Source organism: Ahaetulla prasina, chromosome 8, assembly GCF_028640845.1.
Source record: "Ahaetulla prasina isolate Xishuangbanna chromosome 8, ASM2864084v1, whole genome shotgun sequence".
Taxonomy (NCBI): Eukaryota; Metazoa; Chordata; class Lepidosauria; order Squamata; family Colubridae; genus Ahaetulla; species Ahaetulla prasina.
In genome coordinates, this window is record NC_080546.1 from 91,201,250 (window position 1) to 91,222,010 (window position 20,761).

The 20,761-nt window shown below is 43.7% G+C and overlaps 1 protein-coding gene across 1 annotated transcript in view; it reads right to left on the reverse strand.

Annotated features, from left to right (window-relative positions):
- Positions 1-14,375: 14,375 nt before the first annotated feature.
- Positions 14,376-20,761, reverse strand: part of CPZ (carboxypeptidase Z) — a 31,100-nt gene continuing 24,714 nt past the window's right edge. Inside the window, exons 8-10 of the mRNA XM_058193215.1 lie at positions 20,352-20,491; positions 15,683-15,782; positions 14,376-14,897 (exon numbers count right to left, since the gene is read on the reverse strand). Coding sequence (XP_058049198.1) covers positions 14,557-14,897; positions 15,683-15,782; positions 20,352-20,491 — 581 coding nt within the window. The 3' untranslated portion in view covers positions 14,376-14,556. The remainder of the gene's footprint in view (positions 14,898-15,682; positions 15,783-20,351; positions 20,492-20,761) is intronic.

Sequence of the window (20,761 nt, forward strand, 5' to 3'; positions counted from 1 at the left end):
GATTGTTCTAACTGTCAGGGAATTTCTCCTTAGTTCTAAGTTGCTTCTCTCCTTGATGAGTTTCCATCCGTTGCTTCTTGTTCTACCCTCAGGTGCTTTGGAGAATAGCTTGACTCCCTCTTCTTTGTGGCAGCCCCTGAGATATTGGAACACAGCTGTCATGTCTCCCCATGTCCTTCTTTTCATCAAACTAGACATACCGAGTTCCTGCAACCGTTCTTCATATGTTTTAGCCTCCAGTCCCCTAATCATCTTTGTTGCTCTTCTCTGCACTCTTTCTAGAGTCTCCACATCTTTTTTACATCGTGGCGACCAAAACTGAATGCAATATTCCAAGTGTGGCCTTACCAAGGCCTTATAAAGTGGTATTTTATTTGTCCCTGGTGAGATTGGCCTATCGCCCGTGAGAGGAAGGAGAGCTGAAACGGCTATTCAGATCTCTTTGGTGTGAATGGCAATAGAGAATAGAATAGAATAGAATAGAATAGAATAGAATAGAATAGAATAGAATAGAATAGAATTGAATTTTTATTGGCCAAGTGTGATTGGACACACAAGGAATTTGTCTTGGGGCATACGCTCTCGGTGTACATAAAAGAAAAGATACCTTCATCAAGGTACAACATTTACAACACAAATGATGGTCAATATATCAATATAAATCATAAGGATTGCCAGGAACAAAGTTACAGTCATACATTCATAAGTGGAAAGAGATTGGTGATGGGAACGATGAGAAGATTAATAGTAGTGCAGATTTAGTAAATAGTTAGAGCAGTGATAGTTAATGCCAGAACCTCCAAAATGCAATGCACATGCCCCCCCCCAACGCATGCATGTGTATCCTGCGCATACATCCCCCTGCATCCCGTTTTGGTTTCCAGGTTGGTGCAGGAGGCTTCCCAGGCCGAAAAAGGGGTCCGGGGGGCTCCCCGTGCCCCATTATGGGCCTGGAAAGCCTCCTGCACCACTGGCACTCCCCCGCGCATGTGTCCTGCTCCCCGCACATGCATGCAAATGTCCCCCATCCCGCCTCCCCACGTATGCACGGCAGAGACACAAAGACCAGCTGGATGGTGGGAGGCACGTACGCGTGCGTGGTGGAGCTGGGTAGGGGTGACAGGGTGACAGCAGAGAAGGCTCTGTGTGCCACCTGTAGCACACATGCTGTTCTGTCCTCCCTTGCCTCAGTCCGAGCGATGACTTAATTAGCCGGCACTATCAGCTCTGGCAGCAAACTAGTGAGCGTCTGCCAAGTGTCTCTGTTATCTCACTTGATGCGGATGAGTCAACCAGGAACAAACAGTACTTCAGCTCTAGTTAAGCAGTTGATTTGCTTGCCACGAAGAGGTACAGCAGCCCTTGCTGCTTTTATATCCTGTGGGGTGTGGCTCCATGACTCAGCACTTCCTAGGCCTGCCCCATCCCTGCTTCTGTTGTTTCCGCCTCTCCTGCCTATGAAACCTAGGGTCCAGCCAGGCCTGATTGCCATCAGCCAGGTCTGGAGGCGTGGCCTGGGGGGTGGAAAGAGTCAGGGGACAGAGGCCTCATTATCTCCTCCACCTGGCCTGCCTCTGGCTCCTGGAGCTGAGCCAGGGAAGCCGGTGCTCCCGAGGTAAGTCCTGTTGGCCCTTCCCCCTCACTTTCCGAGTCACTTTCTGGCAGGGGGCTTGGCTCGGGGGGGCGCAGACAAACCTGAGTTAGTTTTGAGCCTATCTCCACTTAGAATCATCTATGCAGAAGGGGTATTCAGCTGGTTCGGACCGGTTCAGGCGAACTGGTAGCGGCGACCCGCCTGGGCGTAATCCCGTCGTATATCGCTGTGTTTTTGACACCGCATGCTTGCATGGATGGCGTGCGAGCGGGGGGGGGGATTGCCGTGTTGTTTGACATTGCATGCATGCATGGACAGCGCACGTGAGTGAATTGCCGTGTTTTGTGACGCCGCACGTATGTGTGGACGGCACGTGCTCACATTTCCAGTGCTGGGTGAATCAGTGGCTAGAGTATGTGAATCCTACCTCTGCACCTATGTCGACATTCCGAGTCAAATCTTCAGTTGGGCTACATAGAACCCAGAGCCACGAGATGGAAGTTTGACAATAAGGAAAACGTGACTTTAATAAGTCTGACACTAACATAATACCAGGGGTGAAATCCAGCAGGTTCCTACAGGTTCTGGAGAACCAGCAGCGGAAATTTTGAGCAATTTGGGGAACCGGTAGTGGAAATTTTGAGCAGTTTGGAGAACCAGCGGAAATTTTGAGCAATTTGGAGAACCAGTAGCAGAAATTTTGAGCAGTTTGGAGAACCGGTAGCAGAAATTTTGAGCAGTTTGGAGAACCGGTAGTGGAAATTTTGAGCAGTTTGGAGAACCAGTAGTGGAAATTTTGAGCAGTTTGGAGAACTGGTAGTGGAAATTTTGAGCAGTTCGGAGAACCGGTAGTGGAAATTTTGAGCAGTTCGGAGAACCAATAGCGGAAATTTTGAGCAGTTCGGAGAACCGGTAGTGGAAATTTTGAGGAGTTCGGAGAACCAGTAGTTTGGAGAACCAGTAGTAGAAATTTTGAGCAGTTTGGAGAACCAATAGCAGAAATTTTGAGCAGTTCAGCGAACCGGTAGCGGAAATTTTGAGTAGTTTGGAGAACCGATAGCAGAAATTTTGAGCAGTTCAGCGAACCGGTATCGGAAATTTTGAGCAGTTTGGAGAACCGATAGCAGAAATTTTGAGCAGTTCAGCGAATCGGTAGCGGAAATTTTGAGTAGTTTGAAGAACCGGCAAATACCACCTCTGGCTGGCCCAGCGTAAGGTGGGAGTGGAGATTCTGCAGTAACCTTCCCCCAGGAGTGGGGAGGGAATGGGCATTGTGCAGTATCCTTCCCCAAGCCACGCTCACCAAGCCACACCCACAGAACCGTTAGTAAAAAAAAAAATGGATTTCACCACTGCATAATACACATTGTGTAAGAAATGGGAACGGGTTTCGGTAGCAACATCTCTGCACATCAGTTGCAACGGTCTTGACAGAAGTTGCTCAGAAATAAATACCTTATTATCCCTGTGTCTCGGTGAGCAGCTACAAGCGATGTCCTGGAGCAAACATGGATGACTGTGGCTTACGTAGGAGTGGCCGGATATTAATCTGGGATGACAGCTCGAAGTTTGTGCTTGCGCCTTTCTTAGCTTCTCCTCCTAATTAGTAACCTTTCACCTTATCCCAACCAGGCAGAATTGCTACCGGCTAAACAGGGAGGTCACGTCGAAGTCCACCAGCTAAGCTTTCCAGCCCCTGGATCCAGCCACATTCCTTCTCAGGCTCACCCGTTCGAATCAGGCCTGGGGGTGCCACAGCTGGCTTCTGATTGGAACTCCTAAAGCTTGGTTCGGAGACTTGGAGCAGCCCCATGGAACGTGGGTGATTCTCCCCTCCCCCGCCCCACTTGGTCCACAGAGAAAGATTTGCAATTGCACGCAGAGTTTGCATCAGCGCAAAATTTAAACACTACGCATCATGACGATGAATTCATCTGGCGAATGAAGTTTTGGTGCTTCATTCCAAAATGAATTAAAATGCAGGGTTTTAATCCCAGCAGTGAGTGGAGAACAGACTTTGATATGGTTTTGTGCACAGTAGCTGTTAAGCCTTTCCTTCCTTCCTTCCTTCCTTCCTTCCTTCCTTCCTTCCTTCCTTCCTTCCTTCCTTCCTTCCTCCCTCCCTCCCTCCCTCCCTCCCTTCTCCTTTCCTTTCCTTTCCTTTCCTTCTTTCTCCCTTCCTTCCTTCCTTCCTTCCTTCCTTTCCTTTCCTTTCCTTCTTTCCTTCTTTCCTTCCTTCTTTCTTTCTTTCTTTCTTTCTTTCTTTCTTTCTTTCTTTCTTTCCTTCCTTCCTTCCTTCCTTCCTTCCTTCCTTCCTTCCTTCCTTCCTTCCTTCCTTCCCCACTCACTCATTCCCCTCCCCTTCTGTTCCTTTCCTTCCTTCCTTCCTTCCTTCCTTCCTTCCTTCCTTCCTTCCTTCCTTCCTTCCTTCCTTTGGAAAAAGTGCAGAGAAGAGCAACTAGGATGATTAAAGGCCTGGAGACTAAAACATAGGAAGGACGGTTGCAGGATTTGGGTTTGGCCAGTCTAGAGAAAAGAAGGATTAAGGGGGACATGATAGCAGTGTTCCAATATTTGAGGGGCTGCCACAAAGGAGGGGGGGGGTCAATTTATTTTCCAAAGCACCAGAAGGCAAGACAAGAAAAAAAAAATGGATAGAAACTAATCTAGGAGAGAAGCAACTTGGAACTAAGGAGAAACTTCCTGACAGTGAGGACAATTAACCAGTGGAACGGCTTGCCACCAGAAGTTGTAGATGCTCCAACACTGGAAGTTTTTAAGAAGAAACTGGACAGTCATGAAATGGTATAAGGACTTCTGCTTGAGCAGCGGGTTGGACTAGAAGATCTCCAAGGTCCCTTCCAGCTCTATTCTGATTCACTTCTGAGTAGTTTTTTTGCTTTCCTTGCTTCCCCATCATTCTCCAAAACCACCTATTTCTCTTACTTCTAAGCAGCTTTCAGTCATTTCCCAGGAACCTGCCACTCCCTTCTCACCCTACTAAACATCTGCAGCCATTGTATGCCACTAACTTCCTAACTTCTACTGGACTATCAAGTGCCATGGTGGTGCAGTGGCTAGAATTGTTGTGGTCCGCCAGCAGCCTGCGGAGCTGGCAACGGAGTCGGACAGCGATGAGGCTGAGGAAGAACATGGGCCAGTCCTGGAGGCTGGGAAAGGCCTGGATGAGGGCTCTGCGTCGGAGGCAGAGGTGGGACCAGTGCCATTGAGGAGTGATATGTGTGGAATCCAGAGCCTCCAGAGGCTGACAGTAGTGAGGAAGAGGAACAGGAGAATCCTGTTCTTAATGCACGCAGGAGAAGAGCTGCCCGAAGGCAAGAGCAGCTCAAGCAAAGAGGATGAGTCAGGAGTAGGGCCCCTCCCATAAGGCTTAAAAGACCAGCAATGGCATTTGGGTTCTTGGCTGGAAAACAACGTTGATAGCTTTGTCTTGTTGCATTTGTTTCTTATCGGTGTCTTCTGCTTTTGAACTTTTGTCAAGAAAGGCCTTTGGCAGTTTGCCTAATTAAGACCAAGGCTGGTGATAAGACTGAGGAATTGAGTTGAGAGGAATTTGCTTGGATTTATTTATTTATTTATTTATTTATTTTATTTTATTTATTCATATTTTTATACCGCCCTTCTCCGAAGACTCAGGGCGGTGTACAGCAAATAAAACGACAATAATCCAAAAACAATTTAAAATACCGTAGCAAGATTAAAAATCTAATTAAACCGCTGTATACTTTAAAATATTAGATAAAAAATTTAGTTTGGACTGCACTGAGAATGAGTTAATTCCCAGCTGTTCGAATAAAGTTTGTTTGCTTTTACACTGACTGAGTTTCCTACTACCTACCTGGGTCCTGGGTCACAACAAGAATGCAGTATTGCAGGCTAATTCTGCTGACTGCCAGCAGTTTGGTAGTTCAATCCTAACCGGCTAGATTGTAGCAAGAGGATGACTGTGTAAACCGCTTAGAGAGGGCTGTAAAGCACTGTGAAGCGATATATAATATATATATAAGGGCAATTGCTATCACTCACTAAAGCTACAGAGGCTTCTGTTCTCTTGCTTTTCTCTCTAAAAGAAAACTGGTTTTTTTAATCACTAGAGGGCGAAGAGTCTTTGTGCCAGAGTGCCCTCCACTGGCAGAGAAACCGTTTGCAGTTCTTTAGGGAAAATAAATAAATAAATTCATTGTTTATATTGCCGTAATGATTTTATGTATAATTTATTAACTAGATAATAAAAACTATCCAGTCTCTCTTACTACCTTCTACTGCTTCGTGACTTTTTTCTTCTTCTTAGAATAATCTCTCCCCTTAAGCTGTCAATAAAATTGTAATGCTATTAGGAATAATTTTTTTTCTAAGTGTGTGTGTATCCCCGTGTATCAGGAATTCATTTTCCCCCAAACCTCCTATAATGCACACCGATGCGTCGTTAAAATTTTTAAGAGAGTACGCACTTTTGAATTAATTTATATTCCACAAACAATGGCATTAGTTTGCCCCTTCGGTTTTGGGTAGCATTCAATTCAATTGTACCGATTTACTCTTTTGTTGCTCACGCGAGATAACTGCCAAGCCAGCAAATGATTACCGATCTCTCGGAGTTCACGCCTGACAAGATGAAACTATTTCTTTTACTTCTAAAAAAACCCCAAAAAACTCAGTTATTTAAAACGAGAAAATGCAAGATTTCTCCCAGGTTATTAACTTCGCACGCTTGGTATTTCCCTAGTCCAAATGATACGGACTCGTGTTTTTCGGAGGCCAGGAATCTTGCTTTAGCCTTGAAAATCATAATCTGGAACCCAAACTCTCTATTATTTGATAGATATACAGAATAACAGAGTTGGAAGGGACCTTAGAAGTCTTCTAGTCCAGGGGTCTGCAAACTGGGCTCTTTTAAGACTTGTGGACTTCAACTCCCAGAGTTCCTCAGACAGCAAAGCTGGGATTTTTGCTACCAGTTCTCCAAACCACCCACTGCCATTGCTACCAGATCGGCTGATCCGGTCCGAACCGGGAGCATTTCACCCCTGGTCTAACCCTCTGTTCAGGCAGAAAACCCTATATCCTTTTGCACAAATGGTTGTCCAATCTCTTCTTAAAAACTTCTAGTGTTGGAGCATTCACAACTTCTGAAGGCAAGTTGTTCCACTGATTAATTGTTTTAATGGTCAGGAAATTCCTCCTTAGTTCTAAGTTGCTTCTCTCCTTGATTAGTTTCCACCCATTGCATCTTGTTCTACCCTCAGGTGCTTTGGAAAATAGTTTGACTCCCTCTTCTTTGTGGCAACTCCTGAGATATTGGAAGATAGCTATCATATCTCCCCATGTCCTTCTTTTCATCAAACTAGACATACCGAGTTCCTGCAACCGTTCTTCATATGTTTTAGCCTCCAGTCCCTTAATCATCTTTGTTGCTCTTCTCTGCACTCTTTCTAGAGTCTCCACATCTTTTTTACATGGTGGCGACCAAAACTGGATGCAATATTCCAAGTGTGGCCTTATCAAGGCCTTATAAAGTGGTATTAACACTTCACGTGATCTTGATTCTATCCCTCTGTTTATGCAGCCCAGAACAGTGTTGGCTTTTTTGGCAGCTGCTGCACACTGCTGGCTCATATCTAAATGGTTGTCCACTAGGACTCCAAGATCCCTCTCACAGTTACTGCTATTGAGCAAGGTACCACATATACTTGTATTTATGCCAGAGGTGGGTTTCAGCCGGTTCTGACCAGTTCTGGAGAACCGGTAGTGGAAATTTTGAGTAGTTCAGAGCACTGGTAGTAAAAATTCTGACCGGCCCCCGCCCCCATCTATTCTCTGCCTCCCGAGTCCCAGCTGATTGGGAGGAAATGGGGATTTTGCAGTAACCTTCCCCTGGATTGGGGTGGGAATGGAGATTTTACAGTATCCTTCCCCTGCCACGCCCACCAAGCCACGCCACGCTCACAGAACCGGTAGTAAAAAAATTTGAAACCCACCACTGGACTGTGCATTCAGTTTTTTCTTGCCTAAATGTAGAACCTGACTTTTTTCCCCACCATTGAATTTCATTTTGATAGCGTCCAATGTTCAACAGAACGGACTGATTAACAGAACGGAAAACCGACCGCAAATGAACCGCCGGGTTCCAGAGCTCACTTTGGAAATGTTTTGAAGACGACGTCCTTGCGCTGCCAGGTCAAACCCAGCATGGATGCTTCAAGAGAGGCTTCATGAAGTTCTCCAGGTCCCTACTAAAGCTGCCCAACGAAGTCTTCCTTCTTCATGAAAAGCCTTTAGTGGCACTGGGCTTTCATCCATGCCTGCTCAATCCTGTCTCCAAGGCTGCTCACCTCTGCTTGGCTTCTCCAAAAATCATATGGCTTCTTTTCCAAAAACACCACACTACTAACCAGAGCATATAAAACATTTGCTAGACCAATTCTAGAATACAGCTCGCCTGTCTGGAACCCATTCCACATCTCTGACATCAATACAATTGAACGTGTCCAGAAATATTTTACAAGAAGAGTTCTCCATTCCTCTGAAAACAATAAAATTCCTTATCCCACCAGACTTGAAATCCTGGGATTAGAAAACTTGGAACTCCGTCGCCTCCGACAAGACCTAAGTTTAACTCACAGAATCATCTATTGTAATGTCCTTCCTGTCAAAGACTACTTCAGCTTTAATTGCAATAATACAAGAGCAACCAATAGATTTAAATTAAATGTCAACCGCTTTAATCTAGATTGCAGAAAATATGACTTCTATAACAGAATCATCAGTGCTTGGAATACTTTACCTGACTCTGTGGTCTCTTCCCATAATCCTAAAAGCTTTAACCAAAAACTTTCTACTATTGACCTCACCCCATTCCTAAGAGGACCATAAGGGGCGTGCATAAGCGCACAAATGTGCCTACCGTTCCTGTCCTATTGTTTTTCTTTTCTTCTTCCTATATATATATATGCTTATACCTCCTAATATTTACTCATATATGTGTTTATATGCTATATAATCTTTTTGTATGATACCTACATATATTGTTGTGACAAAATAAATAAATAAATAAATAAATATGGCTCAGGCTGTAAAATAGCCTGTTATTAAACATAGCTGCTTGCAATTACTGCAGGCTCGAGTCCCACCAGACCCAAGGTTGACTCAGCCTTCCATCCTTTATAAGGTAGGTAAAATGAGGACCCAGATTGTTGTGGGGGCAATAAGTTGACTTTGTATATAAATATACAAATAGGATGAGACTATTGCCTTACACAATGTAAGCCGCCCTGAGTCTTCGGAGAAGGGCGGGATATAAATGTAAATAATAATAAAAAAAATAATCTGATCCAGTTCTATAGAGGAATTACTGAGTCTGTCATCTGCACCTCCATAACTGTCTGGTTTGGTTCTGCAACTCAACAAGACTGACACAGACTTCAGAGGATCATTAGAACGGCAGAAAAAATAATTGCTACCAACCTACCTTCCATTGAGGACCTGCATACTGCACGAATCAAGAAGCGGGCCGTGAAAATATTTACAGATCCCTCACATCCTGGACATAAACTGTTTCAACTTCTACCCTCAAAACGACGCTATAGAGCACTGCACACCAGAACAACTAGACACAAGAACAGTTTTTTCCCGAAGGCCATCACTCTGCTAAACAAATAATTCCCTCAATACTGTCAGACTATTTACTGAATCTGCACTACTATTAATCTTCTCATTGTTCCCATCACCCATCTCTTTCCACTTATGACTGTAACTTTGTTGCTCATATCCTTACGATTTATATTGATTGGTTCCAGATTGCTTATTTGTACCCTATGACTATCACTAAGTGTTGTGCCTTGATGAGGGTATCTTTTTTTTTATGTACACTGAGACCGTATGCACCAAATTCCTTGTGTGTCCAATCACACTCGGCCAATAAAAAAATTCTATTCTATTCTACTCAAACGCCATCTTAATGTCTTCAAGATGGAACGCTGACCTGACTGGACGTGCCGGAGACAATGGGGGGGTAGCTTCCTGGTTCTCATGGCCTTCGGCTCTCCAGAACATCTTGAGGCCAGCTGGACTTTCTCCTCGTCTGGCAGTTGACCTGGGTCCTTCCAAAGCCTGGGAAAGCCCACCTGTTCAGGCTGAGCTTGAGAAGAAGCTAGGGTGGGTTTTCTCAACCAAGGTGCTCCCCTCCGGGATGGTTGTGGCACACGCAGAAGTTCGCAGGATATTCATTTCAAGCAAAGCATTCGTTTTGGCAGCGTGTATGGGATCCAGATGTGCTTTGCCAAGTTAGGGCTTCTACTTTGGGGAATTGGCGTGTTCGAAGCACTCAGGCTGGCAACGCTGAATGCTCTCCACGGACAGCGATCTCCACACGCAATTCATGGCGCTCGTGGCGAGTCTAAAATGGGCTTTTGATAAATGACAGGGAGCCCTCTGGCATCCGACCCGAGTTGTCGAGGCTGAGATGCAGTGTTTGATCTTTGGGAACACTTTAAAAAAAGAAGGAGGGGTGTGTGTGGAAATTTGTGAAGACTTAAAAGTCACCAATGAAGGGGAATGCACACATCCCAGGATAATGTTTCAGGATCCAGTCTGGCGGGGTGGGAGGTCACCGCCGGGACCAGAGGTTTAGTCTTCTGGCTTGTTTTGGACTCATGTTAGAGCTCATCCTCAGGGAACTTCTCTCTCTCTCTCTCTCTCTTTCTCTTTCACCGGACTGTGTGCAGAATACCCCAAAAGACATGATGGTGGAGAAGGAAAAGAAAATCCGGCTGAGCTCCAGCAATTCAGAAGACTTCATGATCAGTAATAAGCATCAGCTGTATGCAATTTGGAGAGCGGAGAGGCCTGAAGGACCCTTCACACCGCTGAGGAGGAAAGGGAAGGGGGAGAAGAGAATGGCAAGGCAAGTGCAAAGGAGAGAGAAGATGGAGCCCAAGAGGAATGCAGGAGAAGGAGCGTAGGAGTTAATGAATAAATGATGGATGGATAGATAGATAGATAGATAGATAGATAGATAGATAGATAGATGATAGATAGATAGATAGATAGATAGATAGATAGATAGAGATAGATGGATGGATGGATGGATGCATGGATGGATAGATAGATAGATAGATAGATTGATGGATAGATAGATATAGATAGATGGATGGATGGATGGATGGATGGATAGATAGATAGATAGATAGATAGATAGATGATGGATAGATGGATGGATACATGATGGATAGAGATAGATAGATAGATAGAATAGAATAGAAGAATAGAATTTTTATTGGCCAAGTGTGATTGGACACACAAGGAATTTGTCTTGGTGCATATGCTCTCAGTGTACATAAAAGGAAAGATACGTTCATCAAGGTACAACATTTACAACACAATTGATGATCAATATATCAATGTAAATCATAAGGATTGCCAGCAACAAGTTATAGTCATACAGTCATAAGTGGAAAGAGATTGGTGATGGGAACTATGAGACGATTAATAGTAGTGCAGATTCAGTAAATAGTCTGACAGTGTTGAGGGAATTATTTGTTTAGCAGAGTGATGGCCTTCGGGAAAAAACTGTTCTTGTGTCTAGTTGTTCTGGTGTGCAGTGCTCTATAGCGTCGTTTTGAGGGTAGGAGTTGAAACAGTTTATGTCCAGGATGCGAGGGATCTGCAAATATTTTCACGGCCCTCTTCTTGATTCGTGCAGTATACAGGTCCTCAATGGAAGGCAGGTTGGTAGCAATTATTTTTTCTGCAGTTCTAATTATCCTCTGAAGTCTGTGTTTTTCTTGTTGGGTTGCAGAACCAAACCAGACAGTTATAGAGGTGCAAATGACAGACTCAATAATTCCTCTGTAGAATTGGATCAGCAGCTCCTTGGGCAGTTTGAGCTTACTGAGTTGGCGCATATAAATAGATGATGGATAGATGGATGGCTAGATAGATAGATAGATAGATAGATAGATAGATAGATAGATAGATGATTTATTTATTTATTTATTTATTTGCATTTATATACCGCCCTTCTCCGAAGACTCAGGGTGGCTTACATTGTGTAAGGCAATAGTCTCATCCATTTGTATATTATATACAAAGTCAACTTATTGCCCCCAACAGACAGATAGATAGATATAGATGGATGGATATATATATATATATATATATATATATATATATATATATATATATATATATATATATATATATTTGTTTTCTGAGGTTTTCGGTGTTTGTATGTAGGTCTTTGGTTATTCGGGTTTTCTCCCACGTAAAATTGGAAGTGTCTTGGCGACGTTTCGACGAAGTCTCATTCGTCATCTTCAGGCTTCAGCTTCGTGCTTCTGGGAGCAATGTGTGATTGCAGCTGTTCCTTCCTTTTTAACTGCTAGTGGGGGTTTAAACTGGTTGGGTGGGAGCTTGGCTGTGCTCTGATTGGATGGGTTTTTTTTTTGTGCTCTGATTGAACAGAATAATCAAAGAAGCCATCGAGATAGAAAAACGCCCACACAGCATGAACAAACGAGATGATACCTCCCGCCTACCAGCCATTTGGAAACCCGCCCTTATTGACAAACGAGTCCCTAACATGAAGAATGACACCAGACCCACACTCACGAGGTCCACACAGGATGTCACCACCACACATCCACCCAGAAAGCAGACCCAAACCCACACTGATGATGAAGCACGACCAAGGACCAGAAGCCAGACCGCAGCTGCAACATTAGCCATTTCAAACCCCTCCAATCCATACATGCAGCAGACTGACACCCACTATGAAGATGTAGTACGACCACGACCATGAAGCCAAACAACAGCAATGCAGCTCACCAGCTCAAATCCCCCTGCAACTCAGACTAATCTGAGCACAACCAAACCCCCACCCAAACAGGACACACCCCCATCCAATCAGAGCACAAAAAACCCCCATCCAATCAGAGCACAGCCAAGCTCCCACCCAATCAGTTTAAACCCCCACTAGCAGTTAAAAAGGAAGGAACAGCTGCAATCACACATTGCTCCCAGAAGCACGAAGCTGAAGCCTGAAGATGACGAATGAGACTCCGTCGAAACGTTGCCAAGACACTTCCAATTTTATGCGGGAGAAAACCCAAATAACCAAAGACCTACATATATATATGATGGATAGATGGATGAATACATGATGGATAGTGATAGATAGATAGATAGATAGATAGATAGATAGATAGATAGATAGATAGATAGATAGATAGATATAGATGATGGATAGATGGATGGCTAGATAGATAGATAATGGATAGATAGATAGATAGATAGATAGATAGATAGATAGATAGATAGATACACCCAAGCTACAGATATTTGCCACTATTGCAAATAAAAATAAATTCTGTAGCTGGCAGGACTTTGCCAGAGGTATGGAGAAAAGTGTGGGAGTCTTTTACAGAAAAGACAGTTCTCCCTGCCGCATAGAAAGCAACCTCTACTTGAAGGGTGGCTGAGTTTTCAGCCACCTGAAACGGACTGAGATCCTTGGAAAAAGGCATTTCAATTTCTCCCATTTCTTTCAAAAGCCATCTAAATTGGTGGCCTCCACAACACCAGGCAACGAAGGATCCCCCTACATTTCTCCTTTATATTTCTTCATAGTCTCAGCACCCAGTTGCATTTTTGTTCCTCTAAACTAGTGGTTTTCAACCTTTATAGTGCTGCGACCCCTTTAATACAATTCCCCACGATGTGGTGACCCCAACCGTAAAATTATTTTTGTTTTGAATTTATCGCACCTGAAGCCGTATTGGCTAGCGATCTGAACTGCTTGCGATTGCCTTGAGGACGGAGGCATTAAAGCGGAGACTTCTCCCCTATTAAGTTTATTGCACCTGAAGCCAGATTAGGCTAGCGATTGGGAGTGATTGCAGCTGGCTTGAGAGGGAGACATCAGAGCAAAGATTTCTCTCTTTTTTAATTCATCACGCCTGAAGCCGAATTCGGCTAGCGATTTGAAGAGCCTGCAGCTGGCTTGTGGAGTCAACCATTGGAGCGCAATTCTTCGACTCGCAAGTATACTTCCCATATTTCCGATGGTCTTAGGCGACCCCTGGCAAATCGTCATTCGACCCCCAACGGGGTCCCGACCCACAGGTTGAGAACCATTGGTCTAAAGCTCCAGACTGGGTCAACGTTTTTCTTAAGACAGGTTGCTGCATTTGGCAGATTCCTTTCCTCGATCGATCTCTGCCAGATCGAAATCCTAAAACGATCCTGTTTGACCGAGCGGCTGGCTATTTCCCACCAGGCGGACGTCAAAAATCTGGCACCATCGTTAGCCGCGGCGGAATCTCTTACGACCCAAGATTGGCCATCCCAAAAGGGATCGCAAAATTTCAAGCACCGCTATAGCGGTTAATAAAATAATCAACCTGGTACTATTCATCCGGTTTGGACCAGTTCAGGCGAACTGGTAGCGGAAATTTTGAGTAGTTCGGAGAACCAGCAAATAACACTTCTGGTTGGCCCCACACACCACGCCCATATCCTGTCCTATTGTGTTTTAGCTCAGCTCATTCGCACGGCAGTGATTGCCGTGCCTCAGATGAGCTAAACAACAGCTCACCAACGCTGACACCAAGGGCGGAGTTTGAGTGCGGCATACGCAAAGCACGCTCACATAGGACCGGTAGGAAAAGATTAGGAACCTCACCACTGGCCTGGCCCAACTAACAACGTTGGAACGAGGAAAACATTAGCAAGGAAACGATCGCGATACCAAGCTTTTTTTTAATAATTTTAATATGTAGCAAGTTTTTAATGCGGAGGAGAAAATAAAATTGCAGGAAAGGATAAGAACAGCCATGTTAGATCAACCACGACCGAGTCCCCGTTCCATTTCCGGGCCAGGTAGCAATAGGAACGCCATTGTGAACTACCAGCGTAGCTGAGGATGGAAACGGTATAAAATCGGTTTAGCTCTGCTTCAGCAACCACAAAGGTTTGTGCTGATTCAGAGAACTGAAGTATGGCCACCACCAAGGTCTCTCCCGTGGTTGGACAGATCGCTCTCCGTTGTTCCTTAGCTCTGTCCGGGCATGAGGATCAAAATCTTCTAGAGGATCATACACTCGGGAAGTTGCGGGAAGTTTCCTAAACTTTCCGTTGAGGGATTGCAGTACAAAATCGACTCGGCCAGCCCTGGCCATCCTGGCAGGTAGAGTCACCTTCTTCAGGACTTTACTGTAGCCCCTCGCCTGGGCACACACGATGTATGTGCCGGGGGGCAGAAGTCTCCAATAGTCTCCGTCATCCGCTAAAACAAAACAAAACAAAACAACCATACCATCACAATTTAGAGCAGGGGTGTCAAACTCAATTTCATTGAGGATCGCATCAGGGTTGTGTTTGACCATGGGGTGGGCATGGGCGTGGCCCTCCCGCAATCTTCTCCCGAGCTCCATTTCTGGCTGCGACGGCCTCCTGCAATCTTCTCCCGAGCTCCGTTTCTGGCTGCGATGGCCTCCTGCAATCTTCTCCCGAGCTCCGTTTCCAGCTGCGACGGCCTCTTGCAATCTTCTGCCAGTGAAAATGGAGCTTGGGAGGGCCGCACACAGCCCTCCTGAGCTCTGTTTTCGCTGGCAGAGGCCCCGCAGGCCGGTCCTTCGTTGTTTCCAGGGTGGCCCCATGGGCCAGATCTAAGCACCCCATGGGCCGGATGCAGCCCACCGGCCTTGAGTTTGACACCTCTGATTTAAAGGATGGGGATGTAACGTGCAACATGTATATACTGGTGTAATATAATAGTATAGGGAAAAAGTAAAGGTTCCCTTCACGCATATGTGCTAGTCGTTCCCGACTCTAGGGCTCATCTCCGTTTCAAAGCCGAAGAGCCAGCGCTGTCCAAAGACGTCTCCATGGTCATGTGGCTGGCATGACTCAACGCCAAAGGTGCACGGAATGCTGTTCCCTTCCCACCAAAGGTGGTCCCTATTTTTTCTACTTGCATTTTTTACGTGCTTTCGAATTGTCTAGAGGGGAAAAAAACAAACATTAAACCCAAAAGTTTAATTGCCCATTTGCCTCTCCAAATCTGTTTACCTGTCAGAATGTCATGGCGGATGCCTCTGACTGAAATTCGGGCGTTCTTGATCGGGTTTCCAAATTTGTCAGAGACAATTCCTTTTATCCCACGATGAACCTACCAAGAATCAGAAGAATGTAATTAAGTAGTAATTATTTTATGTTCTTTCCACATTTTTTAAAAAAATATATATTATATTTTTAATTATTCCCTTGGTGTGGGGCGACTTGCAGCTTCCTTGAACCACTGGGCTGGGGATACGATGGAACCTGTTGAGGATTGTTTTATCTCACAACCGATGTTGTGTGTTATTGAGCAGATTACCCTTTGAGTTTATATATTATATTTTTAATTATTTTTTAAAAAATATACATCCATATTGTGTGTGGACAGAGTTGGTTCTGAGTATCATTCATATTAATCCAATTTGCAATAACAATATTAGTAATCTCTATCACATTTATCAAATTTAAATAATCCTCATTATATTGTTTAAACATACATAAAGCAAAGAATGCCTAACTCTTCATCTCTATCTCTGTCTTCATCTCTATCTTTCTTGTTCAATCTAAACATTTCTTTATTACATATAAGCAAAGTTGATTCTGGGTATCATTCATATTAATCCAATTCATGCTAACAATGTTAATAATCTCTATCACATTTATCTAATTTAAGTAATCCTCATTATATTATTTAAACATACATAAAACAAAAAATGACTAACTTCTGTAATCTTCTGCCCTTTCTATTATTTTTATTCATTCTATAAGAATTTATATTCCAATATTTCCCCTATCTAATTTTAATTCTTCCTCTTTCGCCTTAAAATTAATATTTAAAGGGCAATTCTTTCTATCCATCACCTCTTCTCTTTAGTGCTCAGTTTTTTAATTCGCCTTCCACACTCCTCCTCTTTGTCTCTATCTTCAACTATATCTTTCTTGTTCAATCTAAACCTTTCTCAGAGTACAATCTCATTTCGGTTCTCCAGTGCCACACTGTGTTACTCTAAGAGATTGTGCGTGTTTCCCCTTTGGTGCTCAACCAGTTTAATAACAGAATTTTGTGAATTCTAGTTCATTAATGCTAAAGTCTTAAGAAATGGCTGCAATACAGGTGGTCCTCGAGTTACGACCACAATGAAGCCCAAAATTTATGCTGCTAAGTGAAACATTTGTTAAGTGAGTTTTGGGCCATTTTACAAATGTTCTTGCCACAATTGTAAAGTGAATCATTGCACTTATTAAGTTAGTAACACGGTTGTTAAGTGAATCGGGTTGAGTTTGCTGGACAGAAGGTTGCAAGAGCGAGAGAAAGAGAGACAGACAGAGAGAGAAGAAAGAGAGAGAGAGAGAGACAGAGAGAGAGTGAGACAGACAGACAGAGGAGAGAGAGACAGAGAGAGGAGAGAAAGAGAGAAAGAGAGAGACAGAGAGAGGAGAGAAAGAGGCAGAGATAGAGAGAGGAGAGAAAGAGACAGAGATGGAGAGAGGAGAGAAAGAGAGAGAGACAGAAAGAGGAGAGAAAGAGGGAGAGAGGGGAGAGGCAGAGATAGAGAGAAGAGAGAAAGAGAGAAAGAGAGAGAGACAGAGAGAGGAGAGAAAGAGAGAGTGAGAGAGAGAGTGAGACAGACAGACAGAGGAGAGAGAGAGAGACAGAGAGAAGAGAGAAAGAGAGAGAGGAGAGAAAGAGAGAGAGAGAGACAGAGGAGAGACAGAGAGACACAGAGAGAGAGAGAGAGACAGAGAGGAGAGAAAGAGAGAGAGAGACAGACAGACAGAGGAGAGACAGAGAGACACAGAGGAGAGAAAGAGAGAGACAAAGAAAGGAGAGAGAGAGAGACACACACAGAGAGGAGAGAGACAGAGACAGAGAAAGGAGAGAAAGAGAGAGAGAGACAGAGAGAGGAGAGAAAGAGAGACAGAGAGAAGAAAGAAAGAGGAAAGAGAGAAGAGGGAGAGAGAAAGAGAGAGAGAGGAGAGAGAGAGAGAGAGAGAGGAGAGAAAGAGAGACAGAGAAGAAAGAAAGAGGAAAGAGAGAGAGAGGAGAGGGAGAGAGAGAGGAGAGAAAGAGAGGAGAGAAAGAGGAAAGAGAGAGAGAGGAGAGGGAGAGAGAGAGGAGAGAAAGAGAGGGGGGAGGGAGGGAGGGAGGAGAGCAAGCCATTTGGTGTGAAATCTGCCTGTGATCCTTTTGCTTAATCTTGTTGCTTTTAAACCCGATTGCTCCCTTGGGAGGTGAGGTCAGAGCTTGGGGGATGACAGCTGACGACTATATACACAATAGGCGAAGGTTGGCACAGTCGCGGCTAATATAGGATTTTCCCTCTCAAAGCCTTCAAGCAGATGTAATCCACTTCCGTTTGGATTTACGGAGCAGATTAGCCAAAGACAAGATTAAAACCGAGTGGGATCCAATTTTATTTAAGGATAAAAAATGACAAGCTCGGATTTGTGGCTGCAGAAAGCTTTTAAATCTGAGGTGGCCTTCACATACTGTAGCAACCGGTTCGCCCAGAGCTGGAAACGTGAGCGCACATGTCGTGTCCCATTCCTCCTCCGACGGCCGAGTCGGGGAAGTCTGTATCAAACGTGGCCACGAAGCCTCTTCAGCTTTGCCAAATTCCTGTCAGAGTTCTCAGGGCAGGCAGGAATCCAAGATGTGACTTCAACAACCAGATGAGACTTTGGCTGACTCAAGGAATGCCAGAAAGCAGATCCTTTATATAGGCCATGGGGTGTGGCTCCATGACTCAGCACTTATCCAGGCCTGCCCCTCCCTTCCTTTTGCTGATGTCGCCTCTCCATTCTCCGGAAGCGGGGATCCCTCCACCCTCCAGCTGCTGGCAATTCTAGCTCGTGATTGGCTTCATGCTCACACGCTGTGAGGGTGGGGGGGAGGTTTATTTGCTAAGTTTGTCTGGGCATGGTGCCAGGACTGGGGGCTGAAGGCATGCCAGGCCATTCGTCTTCATTATCCGTCTCTGGCTGAGATAACAGGAGATGAGAGGGGCCCGGCTGTGGAGAGGGGGGCGAGCGAGGCACAACAGCACATGTGTGACAACTGACAGCCGGAGCGTCCTGGAATCATGTGATACTCCTTTGCGACCTTCCAACCAGCAAAGTCAATGGGGAACCCGATTAACTTAACAACAGTGTGACTAACTCAACAGCTGCAGTGATTCCCTCACTGTGGTGAGATAAGGTGGTAAAAAGGGGGCAAAATTCACTGTTACAATTGTCTTGCTTAGCACCGGAAATGTCGGGCTCAATTGAGGCCGTAAGTCAAGGACTACCTATATAATCAGCTCTAACATAATCGAAATATTCATGCGTTCAGTGGACTGGCTTGCTTTCAGAAGTTGTGCTGGAGGTTTTTAAGAAGGGATTGTACGGGAACTGTATAGGGTTTCCATCAGGGGGTTGGACTAGAAGACCTCCAAGGTTCCTTCTATTCTATTCTACTCGACTTGACTCGACTCTATATTCTATTGCATTCTATTCCACTATATTCTATTCATTATATTCTCTATTCTATTCTGATATTTATTCTATTCTGTTCTATTCTATTCTACTCTAATTCATTCTATTCTATTCTATTCTATTCTATTCTATTCTATTCTATTCTATTCTATTCTATTCTATTCCATTCCATTCCATTCTCTATTCCATTCCATATTCTATTCTATTCTATTTTTTCTATTCTATTCCATTCCATTCCATTCCATTCCATTCCATTCCATTCCATATTCTATTCTATTCTATTCTATTCTAATTCTTATTCCTCTATTCTATTCTATTCTATTCTATTCTATTCTATTCTATTCTATTCTATTCTGTTCTATTCTATTCTATTCTGTTCTATTCTATTCTCTATTTTAATAGAATAGAATAAAAGAATAAGAATAAAATAGAGAATAGAGTAGAATAGAATAGAATAGAATAGAGGAATTATTCTATTCTATTCTTCCATTCCATTCCATTCCACTCCACTCCATTCCATTCCATTCCATTCCATTCCATATATTATTCTGTTCTGTTCTGTTCTGTTCTGTTCTGTTCTGTTCTGTTCTGTTCTCTTCTCTTCTCTTCTGTTCTCTTCTCTTCTCTTCTCTTCTTATTCTTTTATTCTCTTCTATTCTCTATTCTATTCTTCTATTCCATTCCATTCCATTCCATTCCATTCCATTTATTATTCTGTTTTGTTCTCTTCTGTTCTGTTCTGTTCTGTTCTATTCTCATTCTTTTATTCTATTCTATTCTCTATTCTATTCTTCTATTCCATTCCATTCCATTCCATTCCATTCCATTCCATTTATTATTCTGTTTTGTTCTCTTCTGTTCTGTTCTGTTCTATTCTATTCTATTCTATTCTCATTCTTTTATTCTATTCTATTCTCTATTCTATTCTTCTATTCCATTCCATTCCATTCCATTCCATTCCATTCCATTCCATTCCATTCCATTCCATTCCATTCCATTTATTATTCTGTTCTGTTCTGTTCTGTTCTGTTCAGTTCTACTCTATTCTACTCTACTCCATATTCTACATTCTACATTCCATTCCATTCTCGCTGAATTTAAATTTGTTCTAGAACCAAAGAGTAAACAATCGCTTGTTTGTGGTGGAGAGGCCCGTGACAGAAAGAAGAGCAAAGTCAAAGAGGGAAAAAAAATATGGGGGTACCATTTCCATGAATTTCAAAAGCGCTTCCTTGTTCTCTTCCCATAGTTTATACAACTCATCAGCCAAAGGAAACTTCTCGCACCCAAGCTCCAAAGTAAGCTCAAAACAGTTCGTGTGGAGATAATTAAAATCTGCCATTCCTGGAAAAAATGAAAAAACACCCGAAGTTTGATCCAGCGATAACTTTTAAGCACATCTTTTATCCAAACTTTCTTCAAAACGGGAACGATAAAATCAGGAAACGATTCTATATTGTTAAGTAACATAGCATTAGTAGCGATATAGTTAGCTCACAAACAAATAAGTAGTAAAAAAATGCAGTGGTTAGATCAAGAGTCTCCAACCTTGGCAACTTTAAGACTTGTGGACTTCAACTCCCAGAGTTCCTCAGCAGCTTCTGGGAGTTGTAG